Source organism: Stegostoma tigrinum, chromosome 31 (assembly GCF_030684315.1).
Source record: "Stegostoma tigrinum isolate sSteTig4 chromosome 31, sSteTig4.hap1, whole genome shotgun sequence".
In the NCBI taxonomy this organism is placed as follows: Eukaryota; Metazoa; Chordata; class Chondrichthyes; order Orectolobiformes; family Stegostomatidae; genus Stegostoma; species Stegostoma tigrinum.
This window is the reverse complement of record NC_081384.1, coordinates 7262599-7287384: the sequence shown is the minus strand read 5'-3', so window position 1 is coordinate 7287384 and position 24786 is coordinate 7262599. Positions and strand designations below refer to the sequence as shown.

Sequence of the window (24786 nt, the reverse complement as noted above, 5' to 3'; positions counted from 1 at the left end):
CACTGAATCTGATTGAAAGCATCTAAAGCCACTTGAGAGACCAGTCTCATTTTATATTATGCAAAAATGTGGGTGACGTCAAGAAGAGAGGAACAGTGACTGGGCACTGTTGAGATGTCTGTGCAGAGTCTTTAAAGGTCAAGATCAGGAACCAGTACACCAAAGGGTCAGTGACAATTGTAAAAACTTAGAAGAAAGTAGATGAGATAAGATTGAAATGTTGTAGTCATTTGTTGTGGAGAGGGAAACAACTTGCGAGGAGATGAGGGAGAACTGGAAGGTCTAACACCGGACAGAAAAAGGCAGTCGTGAGGCACTTGGCAGAAGCAGCAGGATTAGTGACGGAGTAGTTGACTAATGGGTGAAGAAGAATTATCAAAAGGCATTTTAGTGACCGCAACAAAAATGAGAAAAGTCAGTAAAATACACAGCAGGGTTACATTGAACAGAATTATTTTGGACCCATGCTGAGTGTTGGCATTGGTGTCACATGATGCGTTGGTGGTTGGCAGTGTGATACAGAGGATGTGTGCCCTTCCTGGATCTTTTGATGATTAACTGAGAGTGCCACCTTATGGTTGCAAAAAGTATGGATTGAAGTAACACTCAGCACCTCCTGTGTGAAATGTGAAACCTGTATTGATTGCATTACTACTTTTTACTTTTGATGGGTGTTTCCATTGCTTATTCTTCTCCTTTTTTGGTGACTGCCGTGCCATGCACCATTCATAAATACTCCTCCTGAATAACTACAGTAAGATCCCTGAACACTGTCTTCTGAAAGACATTCATTCTCTGTTCCAATGTGACACTTCCATTTATAGAATTCTAATTGACAAATAAAATTCAGTTACACTGACTTGAAGACCAGGTGATCGTGACAGAGCAAACTAACCAGCTTCTGTTGAGACTAGTTTCATCGGTGATATAATCCATGACGAAATTCTGAAAATACTTAGCAGGTCAAGAATCCTCCCTGGAGGGAAGAGCGGTGTAATTGGGCTAGATTCCCAGTGGTATTTTGGGAATCTGATGCTGGGATCTAATGGAGGCGTCCACGCCCTTAGTTGGCAGCAATGAGACTGGCTCAGTGATCTTCTGAGAGGTAGCTTCCAAATTATTACCCTAATTGAAGGATGGTGGGCAGGTTCTTGATTCTGCAGATTCACAGAATTGTCCTGGCACAGTAAGAAAGCTGGTTGACCCATTGTGTTTGCACAGGCTGTCTGAATGAACATATTGACAGCGCCAGCTTCCTGACCTTTCTGCATACGCCTGCACATTGTTTCCAGTCAAATAATTATCTAATGTCCTCCTGTATCAGAGTTTCTGTCCGAGGATTGGCAGCCATGGAGTTTTGGAAGCTCCAACAGCAAAGTTGCGTGTGACTTGGACAGGTTAGAAGACCAGGAAAGTGCCTCAGCTCAGCCCCATCTGAAGAGTTGAAAATTCCACCACAAAACTTTGGACCACAGCTGCCAGGCCATCATTGAGGAAGGGCCAGTGAATTTCAAACCCATGTCCCCAGAACATTAAACTGGAGTTCTGTTTTACAGCCCAGTGACATTTGCCACTATACCACCATCTCTCCCCATTTTAGCTCAAGTTAAGGTGAATTGTTTGTTTGTTTTTTTTTCCCCCCTCTCAGATAGCCGTGAATCTTTGGAACTTTGCTTCCACCACCTTTTTGAAGAGTAAAGGCTTTGATGATTTTGTTTTTAAGACGGGGAGGATAGGTAATGGTGGGGTGAAGAATTATTGGGGGCGAGGTGGGACTGTAGAGAAATCAGATGGACCGTGATCTTTCTGAATGGTAAAGCAGATACAAAAGCCAAGTGGCCCATTCCAGCTCCTAATGCGTGTAACCAAAGAGTTTAATCTGCGTTAATAAAATGTGAGGCTGGATGAACACAGCAGGCCAAGCAGCATCTCAGGAGCTTTTGTGCTCCTGAGATGCTGCTTGGCCTGCTGTGTTCATCCAGCCTCACATTTTATTATCTTGGAATCTCCAGCATCTGCAGTTCCCATTATCTCTGATACTAGTTTAATCTGCGTGTTGAGTTGGAGATGGTCATTGGCTTGTTGTATATCACGTTTGGGTGATGAAAACCTTTTTGAGCGTGGCTTCCTTAATGCAAAAGTCTCATGATGCCTGTCAGAGAATGATTAAATCAATGCCTTTTCAACTTTTATAGTTTTATTTGGCTTATTCTTGGAATTTTGACAGCGCTGGCAAGGCCAGAATCGATTGCCTATCCTGGTTCCTCTGAGAACCACCACCTTGAACTGTTACCGACTGTGTGATCGCTTAAAGCTAACTGAGGGCTGGTTTGCTGAACTGTTTCTGAGGGCACCTGAGTCAGTGCAGCCAGCTCAGTAAGGCTTTGTTCAGGAAGGATATCAGTGAACGATTTGACGTTCATTAACAATCTGATAGCTTCTTGAGTGGTTTGATGCAGTTTTTTTTTTGTATTTTCCAATTTTTTTTACATCACCTCTAAATGGGAAAGACTCAAAACGTGCTGTCCCTTGCTGGGAGCCCCAAAGCTACACGATCGTAGAAGTACAGTTGTGACTGATAAATTCCAGTATGTAACTCAGGAGAAAGTTGTTACTCAGAATAAGGAACTTGCTACAACACAATTTGGTGCAAGTAACACATGCTTATCAAACTTCCTTTTAAATATGAGAGGGGGGATATCCTGGTAGGTTTAGTGGCACTATAGTGACAAATAGTACTTGATCAGTTAAAGCAAATGGACTGTTATAGTAGGGTAAATTCTGAGCAAGATCTTAATATTTTGATTTAGGATACATCAATTAGTGCACAGCTGACGGTACCCCTTTGCAATCCTACAGGCTAATAGAATTCAAGAATTGGCAAATTAACAGAAAAAAGAAACTCTTGTGGCCTAATGCCCAAGACCATGATTTGGAAAATTCTCAACTGATGGATAAAGCTGTTGCATTGTGTTAAGTCCAAACTGTAAAGACTGGAAGATTTCCACTTTGATTTTAACTGGGCACCTGGTTTGTTGATCCTGTTCTGCTGTTGGCATGCTGCAGTTTTCCTTTATGCGAGAGGACTTGGGGTATCAGCCTGTATTCTTGTTTCTGGAGGACATCAAATGGTTTTGGTGTACTGTGGAGTCTTGCTATGCAGATGCCAAGTGATGGCAGGACTGGGATTTGTTGCAGTACCCTGTTCAGACCTTGCCTTTCACCATTCACTATACTGCTAATGGCCTGGGTCCACGGTCACTTAGATGAATTGCTAAGGTCAGCTGCTTTTTCTGCTGGGAGATCTGTATCCCTGCATCAGTAATTGTGGAGAAAATTTCATGTGGTTGAGAGATGGGCGTGGCAGCCACTTGAGTGGAAACTCTGTGGGCTGTTTGATTTTGAATTCTTGACTCAGCACCAAACATGGCAACTGCTGAACAAATGCTGCTGAATCACAGTGTGAGAACAGAATGGAGGAAAAGATGATGTGGGAAATAAATGGCCTTGATGATCAGTCTTCTCTCTAGTCCAAATCCAGTAGAGTTTGAATCCAGATACATGGCAGTGTCATCCATACTGCCCAGAGCTTCATGTGAGGCATTCTGTAGAAATTGTCCTGAACCCCCATGTCCTTAATGTCTAGAATTTCACAGCACAAAAAATTTTTAAGGATGTATTGTTTTGGTACTGTGTGTAACATCTCACTGCAGTCACCATTTTCATCATATCAGCCACAATCGCCCTATCTCCCCACATCCTTTGCTCCAAGCTGACGTATATTTAAACATTTGGGGGGTTGTGGGGAGGAAAAGCAACATCGAGAGACAGACAGAGACAGCATCAAATGTTGGGGAAAGTAAGACAGACTGGCTCCAGTAGATACAAATTTTCACCTCCAGGGATCTGCCTAATTACCATGGCACTCTAAATTCAAAACTATTGATCTCAATGTACTGATGAACCTTGCTTCTCTGTTTAATCTGTGCCTCATACTTAATGTGGTACAGAGCCAACACAGGTAGCAAAACCTAAGAACAGCCACCCACATCAAGATTTAAAATGCAGTTCTAAACCAATTTGTATGCAAAGCAAATACTTCGCAATTGCAATTATGACAGCTTCTTCTGCTTTAAAGTTCCTAACATTAATAATTGAGGTGTGGCTCACCAGGGACTCGGCCCTGGTGTATACTTAGACTACAGCAGCAAGTGTTCTTTATCTGAGTTTAGTAGATTAGATTTTGAAATGTTTAGCAGCAGTGACTGAATTTGAGGTGGACCCTGACCACAGTGAGCTGAAGAGATAGAAAAATAGCCCCCACAAATTGAAGAATTGCTTTAAATATAAGTGCACGGAGGTGTTGTGGTTATATGAAAGGGCGATCACATTTTTTCAGGTTCTATAAGTGTTCTTAAAAACTATCATGCATCTTTTCATCCCACTGTATCACATTATGTTGCAACTCACATCATTACGTCCCTATTAAAACAATTTCTTCATGATCTGTGATTATTAATTAACTGTTAAAATCTCAGATGAACTATGTACGTATACAAAGAAAAATCATCTGCATCGATGAAAAGTACTCTGGTATCTGGAGAAATGTGGGTGCTGAAATGGTGAGATTGGATGTAATATTACGTGTAGACTCTTTTATTTCTGCCCATCCAAATTTGGGGAACTGTTTTATATGCACTGATCACTTCCCGTCCCTCTCACAGCTGGTTACACCTCATCTTTTTCTCTCATTCTGTTCTGAGTCATTCTGCCTGCATTGAGCCAATCTGCTACAAAATGATTGTACTGAAACACACGAGCTCCTGAGGAGACTTGTCAGGGTGGGTGCTGAAGGGATATTTCTCCCACTGGGGGAGAGACTAGAACTAGGAGATACCATTTAAAAATAAGAGGATTCCCATTTAAGACAGAAATGAGGGTGCAGGTTTTCTGATTTAGGAGGTTGTAGAGCCCTCTTCCCAGATAGGCAAGGTAATTGATTACATGTTAGTCAGAGGTAGATTGACTCTTGACAACCAAAAGGGTCAGAATTTTGTCAGTAGACAGGAAAGTGAAGTTGATGCCATATTCACATCAATGGCAGAGCAAGCTTGGGGAGCCAAATGGCCTATTCCTGCTCCTAATTAATATGTTCATATTAAAATGAATATCTAAATCGGCTGCAAATGACGTGTGGTAGAAGAACTACATTATGACTGTCTTGATTTCCTCTTGTATCTCTGTATGGGACATGGTTTCCTCATTCGATTCCTTGCCTTCAAAAGAAGGAAGTGAGAGTTGAAAAGATTGGTTTGCTTCTTCAGGATGAATAAGCTAAAGATAAACTATTTCCGGTGGCTCAGAGATTGATAAATAGAGGACAAAGATTTAAGGTGAATGGCAAAGGAAAAACAGATGACCCATGGAGTGTTTAGGATTTTGAATGCCACTGCCTGAAGGGGAGGTGGATATCGATTCAACCGTACCCTTCCTGAGGAAATTGTAGAAATACCTTGTTTTGTTGTTCATTCAGGGGTGTAGGCATCACTGTCTAAACCAGCAGTTATTACCATTTCCAAGTTCTACTTGAGAAAGTGGTGGTGAGCTGCCTCCTTGAACTGCTGAAGTCATTGGCTATAGGTAGGCTATTGGAAGGGAGTTTCAGGATTTTGATTTGAAGGAGGAAAGCTGCGGGGTTATGCAGAAAAAAAAAGAAGAAACAAATACAGAAGTAGACAAGATTAGGGAGGGAATTTCCAGTTGAGGCATGGCTGTCAATCTTGGAGTGATTAAAACAAAGGATGTCTGCAAAGCCAGAATATAGCATGTTGAAACAATTAATGATGTGGACAGCCCTGATTGTTGACAGGTTTGAAAACAGCGATAAGCAGTTTAAATTGAAGTAATGTTAAGAGTGAGAACCAGCATAGGTCAAGAAGCACAGGAGTAATGGGTGAACAGAATTGAGAGAGTTAGGGTACAAGGGTCAGCAGCATTTTGCATTAATTCAGCTGGTTGGATGGTATGAGTTGGGAAAGTGCTGTAACACAGCCTTACAAACAGAACTTCATCTTGATGCTGACGTATATAGTTTTGTTTATAATCTGTTAAAATTCAGAGTTTTATAATGAACTTTTTTTTGTTTCCTGAAAAATTGAACTCGAGACTTGTGTGGTTTTTTATTTTTTTTTGCAATTCTCTACAGTCTAAAATGTAGCATCATTTTATGACTAATGACTTCATAATCTTTGAAGTCAGGACCATAGAGACTAGGGAAAACTTATAGTCAGAGTGATTTACAGTGTATTGAGGTAGGATCTTTGATTTTGTAATCATCTAGTCCGATCCAACTGAGATTGCATAAAGCTTTTTGAATAGAACGTGTTTGTATGTAACTGGTTGAGTCGTAACTGTCGAGTTTGTCAGAGGCCATTTTTACAGAATGGACTGTCAAAAACTAATTTCTGTTTTTTTTCCTCATCCCTTCCTGCTTAAAGCATTAAACACATTGGTGTGATTATGGAATCGAATCATGTTCAGTTTCAACTCTTCCAGCTTTCACCTGGCTTTCAACTTATTTGAAATCTGGTGTTTTGGTGCTGTGATTAAGCCTGTTGCAACATTTTTTATATTAAAAAGAGCAGTAAATGTTTGAAATGCTAAAGAGGTCAGGCGACATCCTTACAAAGAGCAGACATGTTGGCATTTTGATGGAGAAATGTTGTCAAAAATACTTTTTAAATTGCTGTCTCATCTAGGTTAGGTTATTGGAGTCTGAGTGGAAAATGGTGGGGGAGTAAAAGAAGTCAAATACAGATTATAGGTTAGCTCATTTAAGATAAATCAGGCACAGAATGGTCATATGTGAGAAATAAAGTAGTTAAAGTTAAAAAATGGAACAATGGTAGGCAAATATAAAAGCTTGATGATACTCTGAGCGAATGCTGTGAGAAATACTTTGAGCTAATAGTGTGATGAATCTGCTTCTGCCACTTCAGATTTATTGCTGTAATAAAAACAAATGCTGGAAACACTCAACAGGTGAGACAGTGTTCGTGCAGAGTTGCTGCAGTTTTGTAGCACCTTTTTTGGAGCCTCTGCGATTTACAGCCTATTAAGTACTTCTGAAGCCTAGTCACTGGTTATGATGTAGGAAACACGCAGCCGGCATTGTGCTCAGCAAGTTCCTGTAAACAGCAGTGCAAGAGCAAGCAGATAGTCTGATCCTGTGATAGAGATTGAGAGACACATTAGCCAGGATTACTAGGGGTAATGCCCCACTGCCCCACCCCCCCCCACCCCATTCTTTGAAATAATGTCATTGGATCTCTTACATCCATCTGGGAGGAATCATCAAATCTCACTTGAATAATTCACAGGAAAGATAGTAGTGCATACCTTTTATTAAGTGACACCTACAGGGCCAGGAATGCGTTGGTTCAAATATTCTAGATAATCAAGAGGTACATATAACACAATAAACCCTGATCAAGTAAAGTTTGAAGACCTCCAATTCTTCAAAGTTCTATGTAAAAACAAAAGCACGAACACCTCCTATAATCAATGTAACAACACACTGTAGGTAATAGAAACATAATGCTGGGACTGTACACATCACTGTTATGCTTTATTTACAGCGTAAGTACTTGGACATCATGGTAGGTTGCAGTTTTAAAACTTTTTTTTATTCATTCACAGGAAGTGGATGTCACTAGTTAGGCCAGCATTTATTGCCCATTCCTAATTGCCCAGAGGGTAGTTCAGAGTCAACTACATTGCTGTCAGTTTGGAATCACATGTAGGCCAGACCAGGTAAGGATGGCAGTTATCTTCCCTAAAAGACATTAGTGATTTGGGGTGTATTGTTTTTGCCGATTTACCAAGAACTGATTGATAAGGTGCCAGTTAAAACAAAATTTGTTGTACCTCCAAAGTACTCCCTGAGGTTTGCTGTGGAATGCCAGGCTTATATTTTGTGGTCAATCTCTGAAGTGGGTTTTAAACTTTTTTTATCTTTGAAGCAGTAATGTTACTTTAACATGTTGACTGTAAAACCCAATTGAGATCTAAGAAAATTAGTTTTGGTTGGGGAGAGAAGATAAAGACACAGTTGCGGGGGGTGATTCCCAAGATTATAATGTTGCCTTTCACTGGAATCTGCAAGGAATTCTTGAGATTTACCAACTGTTTGAAAAGTGAAATGGTTGCCTTCAAAAGCATGGAGCAATGCAGCGAAAAACAGAAAATCCTTTGAGAGCTCCAATCACTATCCATTGACTATTGGAAGAAAGTGCACATTGTGTCGGGAGAGCAAAAATGGATATTGCCACCTTCCTACTGTCGTGGAATAATCTGCAGACATTGCTTGTATCACCATATGCAGAATGATGAATTGTGCAAGCTCCTGGTAGTTGCCAGACCTCATTAGAATGGTTGCCAGCGAGGTAGTTCAGGAGTAGAGGGAGGGAACGAGAATTTGATAGAAATCATTACACCTTTTGTACCATTGTCACGTATGATGCGTCTCTTTGGCAGGGGGCTTGAACCCAGATCTTCTGGCTCCGAGGTAAGGACACTACCACTGTGCCACAGGATACCCACTTCATAATATTTGTATCGATTCTGGGAGGCTTTTAGTCTTAATTAGAACTGTAGTCTGTGGGCAGTGTTCTAGCTTGGTAAATGGTTGCTGTAACTGATTACTGTTGGTGTGTTCAGTAACTAGGAAGGTTTTGACAAACTTTATTGAAAATTAGCCAGTGATTGTGGCTTTTAATTTTTGACCACTTAACATACTGTGTGATTATGTAGCTTAATGAATAGCTTTAACAGCCTCTGAAAGCATGGCCACCAAGATTAGTGGGATTAAAATTAAGAATGCGCAAGAGGCCAGAGTTCGAGCAGTATAAATATCTCACAGTTGGATAGGTTAGACTGGTATCTGCTGGAGTTGAGAAGATTAAGAGGGGGGAAAACTTGATTGAAATTTGTAAGATCCTCTGGGGCCATGATAGGGCAAAGGTGGCAAGGATACTTCATGCTCCTGAGATGCTGCTTGGCTTGCTGTGTTCATTCAGCTTCACACTTTATTATCAAGGATACTTCCTGTTGTGGGGAATATAGAACTCCTTAATAAATAAGGATTGCCCATTTAATTCTAAAATGAGAGAATTTTTTTTCCTCCTCTGAGGGACTTGAGTTTTTGGAATACACTTCCTCGAAACTCAGTAAAAGCAGAGTCTTTGAATTCTTTTTTAAGGCAGGGGTAGATAGGTAGCAAGAGGGAAGAAGTAACTCCACAGAAGCTGGTATCTCTCCATCAAGTTACCCTTTATTTACACGTGCATAGTACTTGACACAGGTCCAGCTTCCTCAGAGCCAACTCTCCAGAGTGAACAGAACCCCTGACAGTTCTGTTTATGTCTGTCAACCAAGGCTCCCTAATTAGGGCTATTAATCTGGCCCAATCAGGGAACTCATTTTATGAGGTCCACCTGGCTAACCTCATTACAATCACTAAGGGTTGAAAGGTTTTTTTGGGTGTAGGTGGGATTGTGGAGTAATTAGGTAGGTGATGATCTTATTAAATAGGGGACCAGACTTAAGGGGGCCTACTCTTTTAGTATATTGTAAGGCTGGCGAAGATACAGAGAAATAGCCTCATCTACTCTGGGGAATTTTGAAAGCAAAAGGCTTCACTATTGAGCCAATTGATCTTTGTTCACTGGGCATTACTATGTGTGTGTGTGGACATTGGATGAGGGGGGATTTGGCTGCTTTGTGGTATCCACCACTGGATGCTAACCTGCCAGTAACACTTGCAGCTTAAGTAACACAGATATGTGAAGTATAGGAGGGGAACTGTAACTGGCATAAGTTCACTGATGCCTTCAATGTGTATTGGCACCATCAGAAAAGGTGTATGTGTTAAATTAGGCTATGATTGAAAACTACACCAGTGACTGTGTCCTGTGCCCTCTGACACTGTAAGAATCACAGCTATAAGCTACTCCTGGTTGTAATGCCAGTGAAATCCTAAATTGAGGCTTGCAATAGCTTGGATCAGTTAGATAATTGTTTCATGAGCCTTTTGTTTAATTAGTTCCCCTGAATTGGAGTTTGTGTTTGTGCAAGGGTGAATGTGCAAACCCTGTTTGTTTATTTTAAGATGTTCAACCAGTGTTATGGTAAATCACCTTTATTGACATTCTGAAGTCCACCTGTTTTATACGTGCACAGATATTTTCAGTGTCTATGTACAGGCATGTGTCTTTAGAACATAACCCCCTTGAGATTGACAGACGCAGTTGTTAAATCAGTACAGCTGGGTTTACTGACATGCTACATCAGAGAAATAAAGAAATGATCAATTTAAATTAAGTGTTTTATTTAAATGTCTTAAATACTATACAGTTAACACTGCTTCATTTTATTTGTGCTTTTCTCAATGCTCTTTTTACCTTTTAAACTGCTTTAGAACGTAAAGATTTAAATTTATAAAGCACCTCTTCATGGTGTCCCACAGCTCCCTGGAATCAATTAAAGATAAAAGTGTGGGGCTGGATGAACACAGCAGGCCAACCAGCATCTTAGGAGCACAAAAGCTGGCGTTTCGGACCTAGACCCTTCATCAGAAAAAGGGTCTTTTTCTGATGAAGGGTCTAGGCCCGAAACGCCAGCTTTTGTGCTCGTGAGATGCTGCTTGGCCTGCTGTGTTCATCCAGCCCCACACTTTGTTATCTCGGATTCTCCAGCATCTGCAGTTCCCATTATCTCTGGAATCAATTAGATTTTTTTTGAAGTGTCGTCACTGTTGTAACGAAAACATAAGGCCATGTCTAGTTTGTATGTTATATATTATCTGTCAGACTGATCCTTCAGTCTTGTGCGACTCAGTTGCCCTTTAATTATTTTTTTCCCACAGACAACTGAAATTTTAAACAACATGAAACAAATTAAACTTATGGTGAGCCAGTCAGTCATTTGGACATTTCAACCTTGGGGAATTTTTGCAACAAACTATTTTGTGAATATTACTCCTTGGTATTTATGGCAAGGGCAGCTAGGAATCATAGAATCCCTACGGTGTAGAACTGGCCCTTTGGCCCAACAGGTCCACAGTGAACCTCAGAGCATCCCACCCAGATCAACACCCACCCCCCCCACCCCCAAATAACACACTTAATCGAACCCTATGGGCAATTTAGCATGGCCAATCCACCTGGCCTGCACATCTTTGAACTCTGGGAGGAAACTGGAGCACCCGAAGGAAATCCACGCAGACACGGGAGAATGTGCAGCCTCGACACGCACAGTCGTCCGAGGGTGGAATTGAACCCAGGTCTCTGACGCTGTGAGGTGGCAGTGCTAACCACTGTGCCCCAGTGGCACCGATGGGCAATAAATGCTGACCAGCCAGCAATGCCCACATCCCATAAATAGATAGAGGGGGAAAAAAAACTTTCCCCTCTCACCTTTAAACTTAAGCCATCTAGTTTTGGACTCCTCTACACTGGGAAAAAGACCTTGGTTATTCACCCTATCCATGCTCCTCATGATACCATGAACCTCTATGAAGTCAACTCTCAGCATCCAACACTATAGGAGGAAAAAAAAAATAGCTTATTCAGCCTCTCCTAATAGCTCAAACCCTCCAATTCTGGCCACATGCTTGTAAACACCAAAAGACTTCACGTGATGTACAGTTTAGAACCGCCAAGTAGATTGTGACAGTGGTAGTCATTCTGGTTGAAAGTGCAAATGTATGAATTAGGAGCAGAAGTCAGCTACTTGTCCACTCGAATCTGTCCTTCATTCAATAAGATCGTGGCCAATCTGATTTATTCCGCATTCTGCTTCTTCTAATAATCATTGACCTTCTTGCTTATTTAAAGTTTTGGAAAGATCTGTAGTTTGGGTTGTGGCGTGAGGTTGTTGATTTGTTCGCTGAACTGGCTTGTTCTTGTTCAAGTGTTTCGTCACCATGTTAGGTGACGTCATCAGTGGAGCCTCAGATGAAGCAATGTCATTCCACTCCGCTTGGAATTTATACTGTCTGGTCCATTATGGTGAGTAGTGTCATTTTTGGCTTTGATCCGTCTGGGTTTGTATAGCATGGTGACAAAACGTCTGAATGAGACCGAGCAAGTCAACAACCTCACTTCTTGCTTACCTTAAATCTATCGAACTCTGCCTTAAAAAGATGACAATTCTCCTTTTTGCAGCTTTTTGAGGAGCAAAGTTCCAAAGATACAGGATCCCTGAGGGGGGAGAAAAGTCCCTCGCTTCTGTTCTGAATGGATGATGCCTTATTTTTATAAATGACCCATAAATCTAGATTCTTCTACAAAAGGAAACATGCTTTCCACATGTACCTCATCAAGATCCCTCAGGATTTGTTTCGATCAAGTTAGGTCTAGGTCTTATACTCAAGCAGATATGAATCTGTCCTGTTCAACCTTGCCTCACAGGACAGTGTCCTGTCAGTCTGCCCCTCCCCCATTCTGTCCAGTAAACCTCTGAACTGCTTCCACTGCATTTACATCTTTCTTTAAATGTGTAGACCAGTGCTGTATACTGTACTGCAGAAGTGGTTTTAACAATGCTCTGTATAACTGAAGCAAGTTTAAGTCTCCTCGTACGAGGTGATAGCGTTCCTCATTATTTGTTGTATCTGAATTTGAAATTCATGCCGAAGGACACTGATTCCTCAGCATCTGAGTCTATAATCTCTTGCCATTTAGTTGTGGTTTTTTTATTATTACTACCAAAATGGATAATTTCACATTTTCTCAGCTTATGCTCCATTTTCCAGGTATTTTCCTATTCTGTTTACCCATTTATAATTTTTATGCCCTTTTAATAAATTACTTTCCTATCTAAATTTGTCATGAGCAAATTTTAGCAACCACATCTTTGATCCCTCTATCCGAATCCATGCAAATGTTGCCTTTTGGAAATCGTCAAGGTTAAGGGCATTTAAATGGTCATTGGATAAACATATGTATAATAATGGAATAGTGTAGGTTAGATGGGCTTTTGTTTTGTTTCACAGGTTGGCGTAACATCGAGGGCGGAAGGGTCTGTACTGTGCCCTAGTTTTCTATGTTCTATCTAAATGTAGTGCTTCCCTTTTATTTTGAGTGCAAGTTACTTCCTCAAAGAACTCCAAGAAATTGGTGAAACATGATAGCCCTTACATCCACTCCCCCTCCCATTCTTTAGATGACATGTCCATCATGGGCCTCCTGCAGTGCCACAATGATGCCACCCGAAGATTGCAGGAATAGCAACTCATATTCTGCTTGGGAACCCTGCAGCCCAATGGTATCAATGTGGACTTCACCAGCTTCAAAATCTCCTCTTCCCCCACCGCATCCCAAAACCAGTCCAGTTCGTCCCCTCCCCCCACTGCACCACACAACCAGCCCAGCTCTTCCCCTCTACCCACTGCATCCCAAAACCAGTCCAACTTGTCTCTGCCTCCCCAACCTGTTCTTCCTCTCACCCATCCTTCCTCCCACCCCAAGCCGCACCTCCATCTCCTACCTACTAACCTCATCCCACCTCCTTGACCTGTCCGTCTTCCCTGTACTGACCTATCCCCTCCCTACCTCCCCACCTATACTCTCCTCTCCACCGATCTTCTTTTCTCTCCATCTTCGGTCCGCCTCCCCCCCCCCCCCCCCCATTTATTCCAGAGCCCTCACCCCATCCCCATCTCTGAAGGGTCTAGGCCTGAGACGTCAGCCTTTGTGCTCCTGAGATGCTGCTGGGCCTGCTGTGTTCATCCAGCCTCACATTTTATTATCTTGGATTCTCCAGCATCTGCAGTTCCCATTAGCCCTTACATAAAACCATCTTGACTCCTCCTGACTGCCTCAAATATTTCCAAATGTCCTGCTAAAGCATCTTGAATAACCACTTCTATCATCTTCCCTTTGACAGATGATATGCTAAAGGGCCTCTAATTTCCTTCTGTCTCCCTTTTTGAATAAATCTACTACTTGCATTTGCTATTTTCCATCTAATGAACACTCCCCGAATCATTTGATATGGTTGTGGTTATTGATGGTATTGTTAGTTTAACAAATTTTGCATATGAGGTCATCAGACAGTTTAAATGATGGCTGGTACTTCAACGATTTCTTAAATTGTTGAAAATAGCATTGAAGTTTGATGATCAGTGCTCAATGTGTTCAAAAGCAAATTGTTTAAATCAAGTTTAAAAAGTGGAATTTGGTCTGAGATTCTGTTTGCAATCACTCATGATTTTACTCATTTAAAATTAAGTTGATTAAATAAGGGCACTTTTGTTTGGTGTGGAATGAAATTTGTTTTATTGTTTTGCCTTTTTGCCTTTTTTTATGTCGAATCCTTTACCAAGTAGCATCCTTGATAATTCAAGGATTACCAAACCATAGCATATGTCTTTACTTTATTCTGGGACAGGACAAGGTAAACAGGCCCAAAGTCTAATTAGCTGGAATGATGGTCGAACTCTTCGCTATTTATGTTGTTCTGAACCACATGCTAGCTTTTCAACCAACTGAGTTGGCTGTTTTCCCATCTCTCATCTCCACCTGGACTATGTACAGTGTCCCTCATTATACACTGACACAGCTGCATGAAGGTGAATGACCGATTTGTTATTTCAATGATTCTAAGTGACACTTGAGAACCAAATATTTCATGCAACTGAAGTGAATGAATGGGTTAGTTAATCTACTGATCTGTCATCTGAGAGTGGAATTTTTGTTAAAGGATGCAATGTGAGACATCTGAACAAACAGCCAAGAGCAAATTGTTGTGAAAGCAGTAAAATCAACGTACACAGTGTAAGTTTATGGTTCCTGTGGTTTACACAGTTAGAGTTGATTATGGTAAAAAGCTTGTATTGCTTATTTCTTGCTTTATAAAGACAATCACTCTATTCTGCAGCACAGATCATTGGGTGCTCAGTACCTTCTTTCGAAAGCAATCATTAATTGTGTTTGAGTCCGAGGAGCAAGTGATGACTGCCTTAGCAAAGCATCACTGTTCTATCCAATCTTGACCTTACCCTCATGCTTGCAGAGGCCCAATATCGATACAGTGACTGGATAGAACAGGCTGCAATGGTTTTTGAATGTGTTGTACTGAAGAAATCCACCAAGGCTCCTTAAACAGTACCTGCCAAACCCACAACCACCACCATGTAGAAAGTCAAGGAAGCAGATGGATGGGAGTACCAGAGATAATGGGAACTGCAGATGCTGGAGAATTCCAAGATAATAAAATGTGAGGCTGGATGAACACAGCAGGCCAAGCAGCATCTCAGGAGCACAAAAGCTGACATTTCGGGCCTAGACCCTTCAGAGAGGGGGATGGGGTGAGGGAACTGGAATAAATAGGGAGAGAGGGGGAGGCGGACTGAAGATGGAGAGTAAAGAAGATAGGTGGAGAGAGTGTAGGTGGGGAGGTAGGGAGGGGATAGGTCAGTCCAGGGAAGACGGACAGGTCAAGGAGGTGGGATGGGGTTAGTAGGTAGCTGGGGGTGCGGCTTGGGGTGGGAGGAAGGGATGGGTGAGAGGAAGAACCGGTTAGGGGGGCAGAGACAGGTTGGACTGGTTGTGTGGTGCAGTGGGGGGAGGGGACGAACTAGGCTGGTTTAGGGATGCAGTAGGGGAAGAGGAGATTTTGAAACTGGTGAAGTCCACATTGATACCATATGGCTGCAGGGTTCCCAGGCGGAATATGAGTTGCTGTTCCTGCAACCTTCGGGTGGCATCATTGTGGCACTGCAGGAGGCCCATGATGGACATGACATCTAGAGAATGGGAGGGGGAGTGGAAATGGTTTGCGACTGGGAGGTGCAGTTGTTTGTTGCGAACTGAGCGGAGGTGTTCTGCAAAGCGGTCCCCAAGCCTCCGCTTGGTTTCCCCAATGTAGAGGAAGCCGCACCGGGTACAGTGGATGCAGTATACCACATTGGCAGATGTGCAGGTGAACCTCTGCTTAATGTGGAATGTCATCTTGGGGCCTGGGATGGGGGTGAGGGAGGAGGTGTGGGGACAGGTGTAGCATTTCCTGCAGTTGCAGGGGAAGGTGCCGGGTGTGGTGGGGTTGGAGGGCAGTGTGGAGCGAACAAGGGAGTCACGGAGAGAGTGGTCTCTCCGGAAAGCGGACAGGGGAGGGGATGGAAAAATGTCTTGGGTGGTGGGGTTGGATTGTAAATGGCGGAAGTGTCGGAGGATAATGCGTTGTATCCGGAGGTTGGTAGGGTGGTGTGTGAGAACGAGGGGGATCCTCTTGGGGCGGTTGTGGCGGGGGCGGGGTGTGAGGGATGTGTTGCGGGAAATACGGGAGACACGGTCAAGGGCGTTCTCGATCACTGTGGGGGGAAAGTTGCGGTTCTTAAAGAACTTGGACATCTGGGATGTGCGGGAGTGGAATGTCATTCGTGGGAGCAGATGTGGCGGAGGCGGAGGAATTGGGAATAGGGGATGGAATTTTTGCAGGAGGGTGGGTGGGAGGAGGTGTATTCTAGGTAGCTGTGGGAGTCGGTGGGCTTGAAATGGACATCAGTTACAAGCTGGTTGCCTGAGATGGAGACTGAGAGGGCCAGGAAGGTGATGGATGTGATGGAGATGGCCCAGGTGAACTGAAGGTTGGGCTGGAAGGTGTTGGTGAATTGGATGAACTGTTCGAGCTCCTCTGGGGAGCAAGAGGCGGCGCCGATACAGTCATCAATGTACCGGAGGAAGAGGTGGGGTTTGGGGCCAGTGTAGGTGCGGAAGAGGGACTGTTCCACGTAACCTACAAAGAGGCAGGCATAGCTGGGGCCCATGTGGGTGCCCATGGCCACCCCCTTAGTCTGTAGGAAGTGGGAGGAGTCAAAAGAGAAGTTGTTGAGTGTGAGGACGAGTTCAGCTAGGCGGATGAGAGTGTCGGTGGAGGGGGACTGGTCGGGCCTGCGGGATAGGAAGAAGCGGAGGGCCTTAAGGCCATCTCCATGCGAAATGCAGGTGTACAGGGACTGGACGTCCATGGTGAATATGAGGTGTTGGGGGCCAGGGAATTGGAAGTCCTGGAGGAGGTGGAGGGCGTGGGTGGTGTCACGGACGTAGGTGGGGAGTTCCTGGACCAAAGGGGAGAAAATGGAGTCCAGATAGGTGGAGATGAGTTCGGTGGGGCAGGAGCAGGCTGAGACGATGGGTCGACCAGGGCAGGCAGGTTTGTGGATTTTGGGAAGGAGATAGAAACGGGCCGTGCGGGGTTGGGGAACAGTGAGGTTGGAGGCTGTGGGTGGGAGGTCCCCTGTGGTGATGAGGTCGTGAATGGTGTTGGAGATGATGGTTTGGTGCTCGGGTGTGGGGTCATGATCGAGGGGGCGGTAGGAGGTGGTGTCGGAGAGTTGGCGTCTGGCTTCGGCGATGTAGAGGTCAGTGCGCCATACTACCACTGCGCCACCCTTGTCTGCGGGTTTGATGGTGAGGTTGGGGTTGGAGCGGAGGGCCACTGCCTGCAATTTCCCCTCCAAGCCATTCACCATCCTGAAATAGAAATATATTGCCGTTCCTTCAGTGTCACTGGGTCGAAATCCTGGAAAACCCTCCCTAACGGCTTTGTGGGTCTACCTACATCATGTGGGCTGCAGCGGTTCAAGAACCAGCGCACTCCCACCTTTCAAGGATAACTGGGGACGAGTCATATATGCTGCCTCACACAGCGATGCCTACATTCAATGAAAGAATGATAATAAAAATAAGTTCTCTATACCTCCCCACATCACAATCAGATTAGATTGCGAACTTGCTAAAACTGAACTAATATTTAGCTGTCAGTTAAGCAAATATCATTGTTCCAGTGACTGACGGTGAAACTGTTGTATCCATGGTTGTGTAGCTGAGGTGCTTGTGTATGAACTTGTTTACAGCCTTTGCATGATGACCATACCATCGGCTTCCACATCTCCCAATATGTCCAGTTGGGTGGGACAATACTCACATGGTTCTGTTCTTACCTACCTACCTAATCACAACCAGAGAGCAACTTACACCAGCTTCTTCTCCTGCTCCTTTTGCCCTTAGTGTTTCCCAAGGATTCCACCCTGGTCCCTTCCATTCTCCCCGCTACATACAGTATGTAAACACACTGCTTGTTTACATTGTAGGTATTTTCTAATCACTCTGGTCAGAGATATTATTGCACACCACTGAAACAGGGGGCACTTGAACCCAGGCCACCTAGTTCAGAGATAGGAACACTACCACACAATAGAAGCACTCCAAAACGCACCTTTATTTACACACAGTTAATCACACAGAGATCACTGACAATACCCAGCACTGTCTCAGCAACATGTGTCTCTGTACTGTTAGACTGTGTGTGTCCAACATCCAAAACTGGATGAGCAGAAATTTCTTCAAGTTAAATATTGAGAAGGCTGAAACCATTCAGTTTGGTTAACCAAAATTAAACAGGCTATTAACCCTGTTCTCTACCAACTGATTGTTTGTCTCCCTGGCAATTGACTGAGTCTTATCCAGACTGTTTAGAACCTTAATTTCATACTTGACACCGAGATGAACTTTGGGCCATATTTTACTGCAACAAAGCTGGTCTGCTTGCGCTGCTGTTATATTACCTGTCTCTGCTTTATCAGCTCCTGAAACCATCATGCATTCCTTTGTTCCTCCACACTAGACAAGCCCAACTCACCCTGGCTAGCCTCCAGAATTCTTCCTTCTGTGAACTTAGGCAACAGGGTGTTGGATGACTATCACCTTATTCCAACATGCTCTGTTCATCTGCCACCCCTTTCTATTTCTCCAACCTCCTCTGTTTCCTCAAACCTTCCTCTAATTCTGACCTTGCTCACTTCTAATTTTAATTGTACTGCCATGCCTTTAGTTGCATAGACCCTAAGCTCTAGAATTGCCTCTCTTAAACCTCTCCACCTATCCTTTCTCCTTTTAACACATTCCCAAAACCCTTCATCTTTGTCAAAGATTGGGCAGATGGCCCAAAATTTTCTCCTCCCTGGGCGGTCCCTCAAAACTGAGGACGTGGGTGCTGAAGTGACTAAACAGTCCAAAATTGGCTTTACACACTTCCACGGATGGAGGAAGTGATGTTTGATGAGGTTGTTGAGTGGGATGCTTGTGTTTTTTTTAAAATTTTTTTGCACACTGCTTCTGCTAGTTACCTTGGCCTGCACTAGGGCTTTTCCAGGCTTTTTGGAGATGCTTGAAAAGGTTAGCATCCTCATGGATACTGCTTCTCCTATTTTGTGTGGCCTTGGGCAAGATACTCCCAAAGGTTGGTGGAGATATTGCGTTCTTCTCAAGGAGGTTTTGAAGATATTTTTATATCAGTTCCTCTGCCATCTTGCTAACTTTTTATCGTAACTCTTCCAAAGTAGTGAGCTTGTTTTAGAAGTCTTGTCAGGCATATAATGAGGGCCATCAATTGCAACTGATTGAGGAACTGGTCACACTCAATGCTGGCCTGAGAGGTTACTGATATTGGAACTAATCCTGCCACTGGATTTACAACTGCTCTTTCTGTGTCTCTATCAAATGCTGTCTTATAACACCCCTCTAAAGTCCTTTGAATGATTTATGATAAAGGCACTGTATGAAAACTTGTTGTAGTGTTCCTGCACCTTGGAGGAATATTGGGATGAATAGAAAGATCAGTATAAGGAATCTCAGTTTTGCTCTTAGGATTACAAACTGCAATGTTAATTTGCACTGCTCAAATACCATAGGGTTTTGCAACTTAAAAAAAAATCAAGTGAAGCATTAGTTTAACTATGTAGGACAATGTTACTTTTCAAAGCAGCAAAGGGAATATTCTGAGATGGAAGGCTGCAGTTTGCTAAAAATCTGGAGGTTCTGTGTAGCCAGAGACATCCACAGCCTGCCAACCAAACACCTCTTGCTGTCTTGCTCTCTGTCTGTCCCTTTACGTAGGTGCAAACCAGAAACCTTGAATAAAAATATCCTAACGATGAAAGGTCTTCTAGTTCAACTGTCAAAGTGAAGAACAACTGTTGTTTGACAGCCAACAGTGTCGCCATTGCTGAAATAAAAAAATTGAAACAATTTAACCCTCCATTGAGATGTGTACTTTCAATCTTCAAAATTTTGTCATCTTAGTTTTTTCTCTCTTGCCCATAATGTGTATCAAACCCTCTGACTTTTTAAAAATCGAAAGGCTCTGACTTTTTGCTGTCTTAGTCATAATTGATTGTGTGTGTGTGTGTGTGTTTTAAAATGCGTAGTAGTACATTAGTAATTCTTTTTGTTTTACAATAAATATTTTTGTTTGTTCATGATGAACCTGATCTGAATTTTTTTCTGATTAGCAATTAGTTATCTTGGTGGCATTTTGCCCATTTTATGACAGCGTGTGGAAAAGTGGGGTGCAATTATTGTCATACTCTTCCCAGTTAGGTTGGGACATCAGAACACTTCTATCTAAGTTCACCTTGTTTCAGAAAAAACAACAGTGGATATGAATATCTCACAGTCTGTTTGTTTGTATTTTTTAAAATCATTCTTACATGGATCATTGTAATCAATGGCTTATTAGTAATGGAATGGTGATAAAGGACATTTGCTCCTTAATGCCTCTGTTTAGTAGCTAAACCATGCATGTCACGTTTGACCCTCCTTTCTTTGCTGTGTAATTCAACTTGGCCATGCCTGCTATACATGTTCTTGGATAGAATACAGGGCAATCAACAAGAATTTCTGCTCTTGATCATGGCTGCTGGATTTCTGCTGCCCTGACAAACATGGATCTAGGCAACGACAGGGCTATCACTTTGCTGGTTTGCCCGGCACTTCCGGAATGTTTGTACATGAGTAATTCATTGCATTTGACTGTTTCAGAATGTACCCAATATCTGGAAAGCGTATCCAAGGACAGAGTTGAGGATTCTTGGCAGAATAGAGAGAAAATAGAATCATCCACCAGATTTTTTTATTCTTGGAAAAAACGGATAAAAGTCACTTGCTCGGTGGAAAATTGCAACAGCTTAGAAGCGCAGAATTCCACATTTTCAGTGTCCTACAAATGACAGTTCTGCAGTGTGCAATCGTATAGTGACTAATATTCTCTAACCTATTGATAAGGTTTGGAATAAAACAGGAAATGCCAGCAACACGCTCAATTTGGATGATATTGATTGTTTGATCTCTTGATCACTTTGATTTTGTTTCAGATTGTCAGCATGTGCAATAATATTTGCCTTTTTATGCTTAATTTGGACATAATTGTCTTACTTTAAGTCCAATTTTGGCAGCAGATGCAGTACCAGATTTTGCCACTAGATATCTCTGTATTTTGTCAAATACTGTCAGCATTTATGCTAAATTTCTATACCTTAGGCGAACGAAACATTTATCCCCTTTTGCACAGGGTTAGATACTGAGATGCAGCATTCTTTAGCAAGCATTCTTTACAAGAATGTTTTTTGTCAATGGGCAAGCAAAACTTGAGCCTTACTTCCTGAAATGGAGAAGGCCTTTCTCCACCATTGCTTCATGTTAAACTGGGCAAGAGGACATGTGTTCAAACTAGAGACAGATACTTTGAACTGATTTCTGGAGATTCTTCCGTAAGTGTTGTCATTATGTAGGCTAGAATTCCAGGAAGGATAAGTGAAACAAAATTGCAGAATCTTTTCAAAAATTATTGACTACTGAATGAGCTTCCATCGGATTGGTGATATAAAATAAGCAATACACTTCTTTATTCTCAATTATCTTGTTATTGTATTGTTCCTCTAACCTTAGAGAAATGTCTCTATCCATTTCTGTGGAGAGCCTTGCCCCTGTTTATGAAATTAGTTTACAATGTACACCAGTGTCTGTTGCAAAACCTCAGAACGGGAAATTAGAAAATGAATGCGGTACAGATTACAAGGGTAAAAAAATGCAGTTTTATCAGCTGATGGAAGGAGATATGATACAATTAGCAAAAAAAACTATGTACTGAGGTGATGACTTCCTAAATTTGGGGTAGTGGCATAGGAGTAGTGTTAATGGAAGTACCTGTATAATATGAGTGTGGGTATAGTCTTTCAAGGGTGTGGGCATTGCTGGATAGTCCACCATTTATGGTACATACCTAATTGCCCTTTAAAACGTGCATGTGAGTTGCCTTCTTGAGTCATTGTTACCCTCTAAGGACTCCAATGTTGCATGTGGGGAGTTCCAGGATTTTCACCACTGAGGGAATGGCAGTATATTTCCAAGTCTGGATGTCTGGCTTGGCAGGAAAATTGCAGATAGTGGCATTCTTTGGTATCCGTTGCCCTTGTACTCCTAGATGGTGGAGGCCATGAGTTTAGAAATCGCTGTGAAGGGGACCTTGGTGATTTGCTGAAGTGCATCTTGTAGATGGTAATACTACTGCCGCTTGTGCATTGATGGTAGAGAGAGTGAATGCTTAAGGCTGTGAGTAGGATGTTGATGCTGTGGTTACAGAAAGAAAATGACACATACTAAGGACCTGAATTGATAGTAGAGATCAGCCACTGCTTGAATAGAGAAAGGACAGGATAACAGTTGGGCATCTTGTCTTCCTCTGTTTTGGCATAAAAAGACCGGCCCAAACGTTAATCTGCTTTTTGTACCAGATGCATGGCTGTTTGGAGGAGAGGTGATCTGATGAGTGTGCAGTTTCATAGTAAAGGGTTGAAGTAGAACAGAGACTTGGGGGTTTAGGAACATAATACTTTGACAGTTGCATCGCAGGTAGACTATGGTTACACTTATCACACTTGGCTTCGTTGCTCAGACCTTTGGATAAAGGAGTTAGGATGTCATGTTGAGGTCGCACTGGATTTTGGTGAGGCCTCTCCTGGAATATTGTATGCAGTGCTGCTATAGGAAAACTATTAAAGTAGACAAGGTTCAGACAAGATTTATCAGGATTTTGCCAAGAATGAGGAGTTTGTTGTAAAATAAGCTGGATAAGCTTGGACTTCTTTCTCTGGTGTTTAAGAACTTGAGGGGTGACCTTTCAGAGATTTATAAAATCGTGAGGGATATACGTAAGGTGATTTTTATCAAAATCGTCTCCTTTAAAGTAGGAGAGCTTAAAACTAAGGGACATATTTTAAAGATTGTAGTGATTGTAGCCAGGTGGATCTCAAAGAACATGAACCAGGTTAACAGCCCCAGTCAAGGAACTCAGTCAGGGAGCCCTAGCTGACAGGGATAAACAGGGGCGTCAGAGGTTCTGCTCACTCTGAGAGCTGGCCCTGAGGAAGCTGTAGTAGTGTCAAGTGTTATGCATGTGTACATAAATGGTCACTTGATAACTAGATACAGATAGTTCTGCTATAACATGTGTTTTGTTAACATGAATTGGCTCTCATGCGATGAATGAATAGTGGATGCTGTTTGGATAATGCGAACTTTCTGTTGTATAGGTACAGCAATTTTCTATAGCAATTTACCTATAATTGTGATTTTCTTTAGTGCGAGGTCACACAAGAACACAACTATCACGTTACAGGAGAACTACCTGTTTTGGCCTCTGTAGAGTTATTTCAAAGGTGAGAGGATAAAGATTTAAAAAGGAAATGAGAGACAGCCTTTACAAGGAGAGTGGTTAGTGTGTTGAGCAAACTGCCAGAGAAAGTGGTGGATATGGGTACAGTTACAACATTTAAAAGACATTTGGATAAATACATAAATAAATACCCATCCCTTCCTCCCACCCCAAGCCGCACCCCCAGCTACCTACTAACCTCATCCCACCTCCTTGACCTGTCCGTCTTCCCTGGACTGACCTATCCCCTCCCTACCTCCCCACCCACACCTTCTCCACCTATCTTCTTTACTCTCCATCTTCGGTCCGCCTCCCCCTCTCTCCCTATTTATTCCAGTTCCCTCCCCCCATCCCCCTCTCTGATGAAGGGTCTAGGCCCGAAACGTCAGCTTTTGTGCTCCTGAGATGCTGCTTGGCCTGCTGTGTTCATCCAGCCTCACATTTTATTATCTTGGATAAATACATGGTTTGGAGGGATATGTACCAAATGCAGGCAGGTGGGAGTAGTTTAGTTTGGGAACATGGTCCAACATGGATTTGTTGGATTGAAGGGTTTTTTTCTGTGCTGTATGACTCTTTTGACTCTGAATATTGAAATCATTCCACATTCCACTGTGAGTAGCAAATGTAGGACACTCCACCCATCACTGCGGCTCTGTATTTTGAAGTCTTTTGAATTATACTATATGCACATGTTTTGTAGAAAGGAGTGAAATGAATGAAATAATAATTTATGGTTTAATTTTTGATCTTTTCTAAGTGAAGTATGGGTTGCTGTCTCAGTAACATTTAGCTTCAGTACATATGACACTTGTGATATTCTTGGTGTGAACAATAAGGCTGTTGAAATGAGTGTTGCTTGTGTTGGATCAAATTGATTGCAATGTGGTTTTGATTTCTCTTATGTTTGTGTTTTGTTTGTTGCCTCATAAGTGGGGACTTTGTTACTGATAACAGTTGATGCTCCCAGGCATAGGTGTGTGTTTATTTTCTTTCAATTCTTATTGTTTATAGCGATCTTTGTCAAAGCTTCCATCGCAGGAGCTGGATAAAGTAACAATGAACATGGGTTTAGTCCGCCAGGTCAGATTATAAAATGATACCTTGCATCTGTATGCTTTACCACGATTTCCTTTGTGCTGCACTGCATGTACTGCTGTAGGTGCTGTGTGGTTTGCGACTAACATGCTGTAAAAAGACAGCAATTTCACAACCTGAAATGAATTGTTAGTT

General features: G+C 42.5%; 1 protein-coding gene across 4 annotated transcripts in view; it reads left to right on the top strand.

Annotated features, from left to right (window-relative positions):
- LOC125466287 (phosphatidylinositol 5-phosphate 4-kinase type-2 beta) overlaps positions 1-24786 on the top strand; it is a 111792-nt gene that overhangs the window by 24193 nt on the left and 62813 nt on the right. For 2 of the 4 annotated variants that reach the window (XM_048560595.2, XM_048560593.2), the window contains exon 4: positions 24568-24636. The exons of the other annotated variants lie outside the window; for them this stretch is intronic. In XM_048560595.2, the coding sequence (XP_048416552.1) occupies positions 24568-24636 (69 nt within the window). The remainder of the gene's footprint in view (positions 1-24567; positions 24637-24786) is intronic. 4 annotated transcript variants of the gene reach the window in all.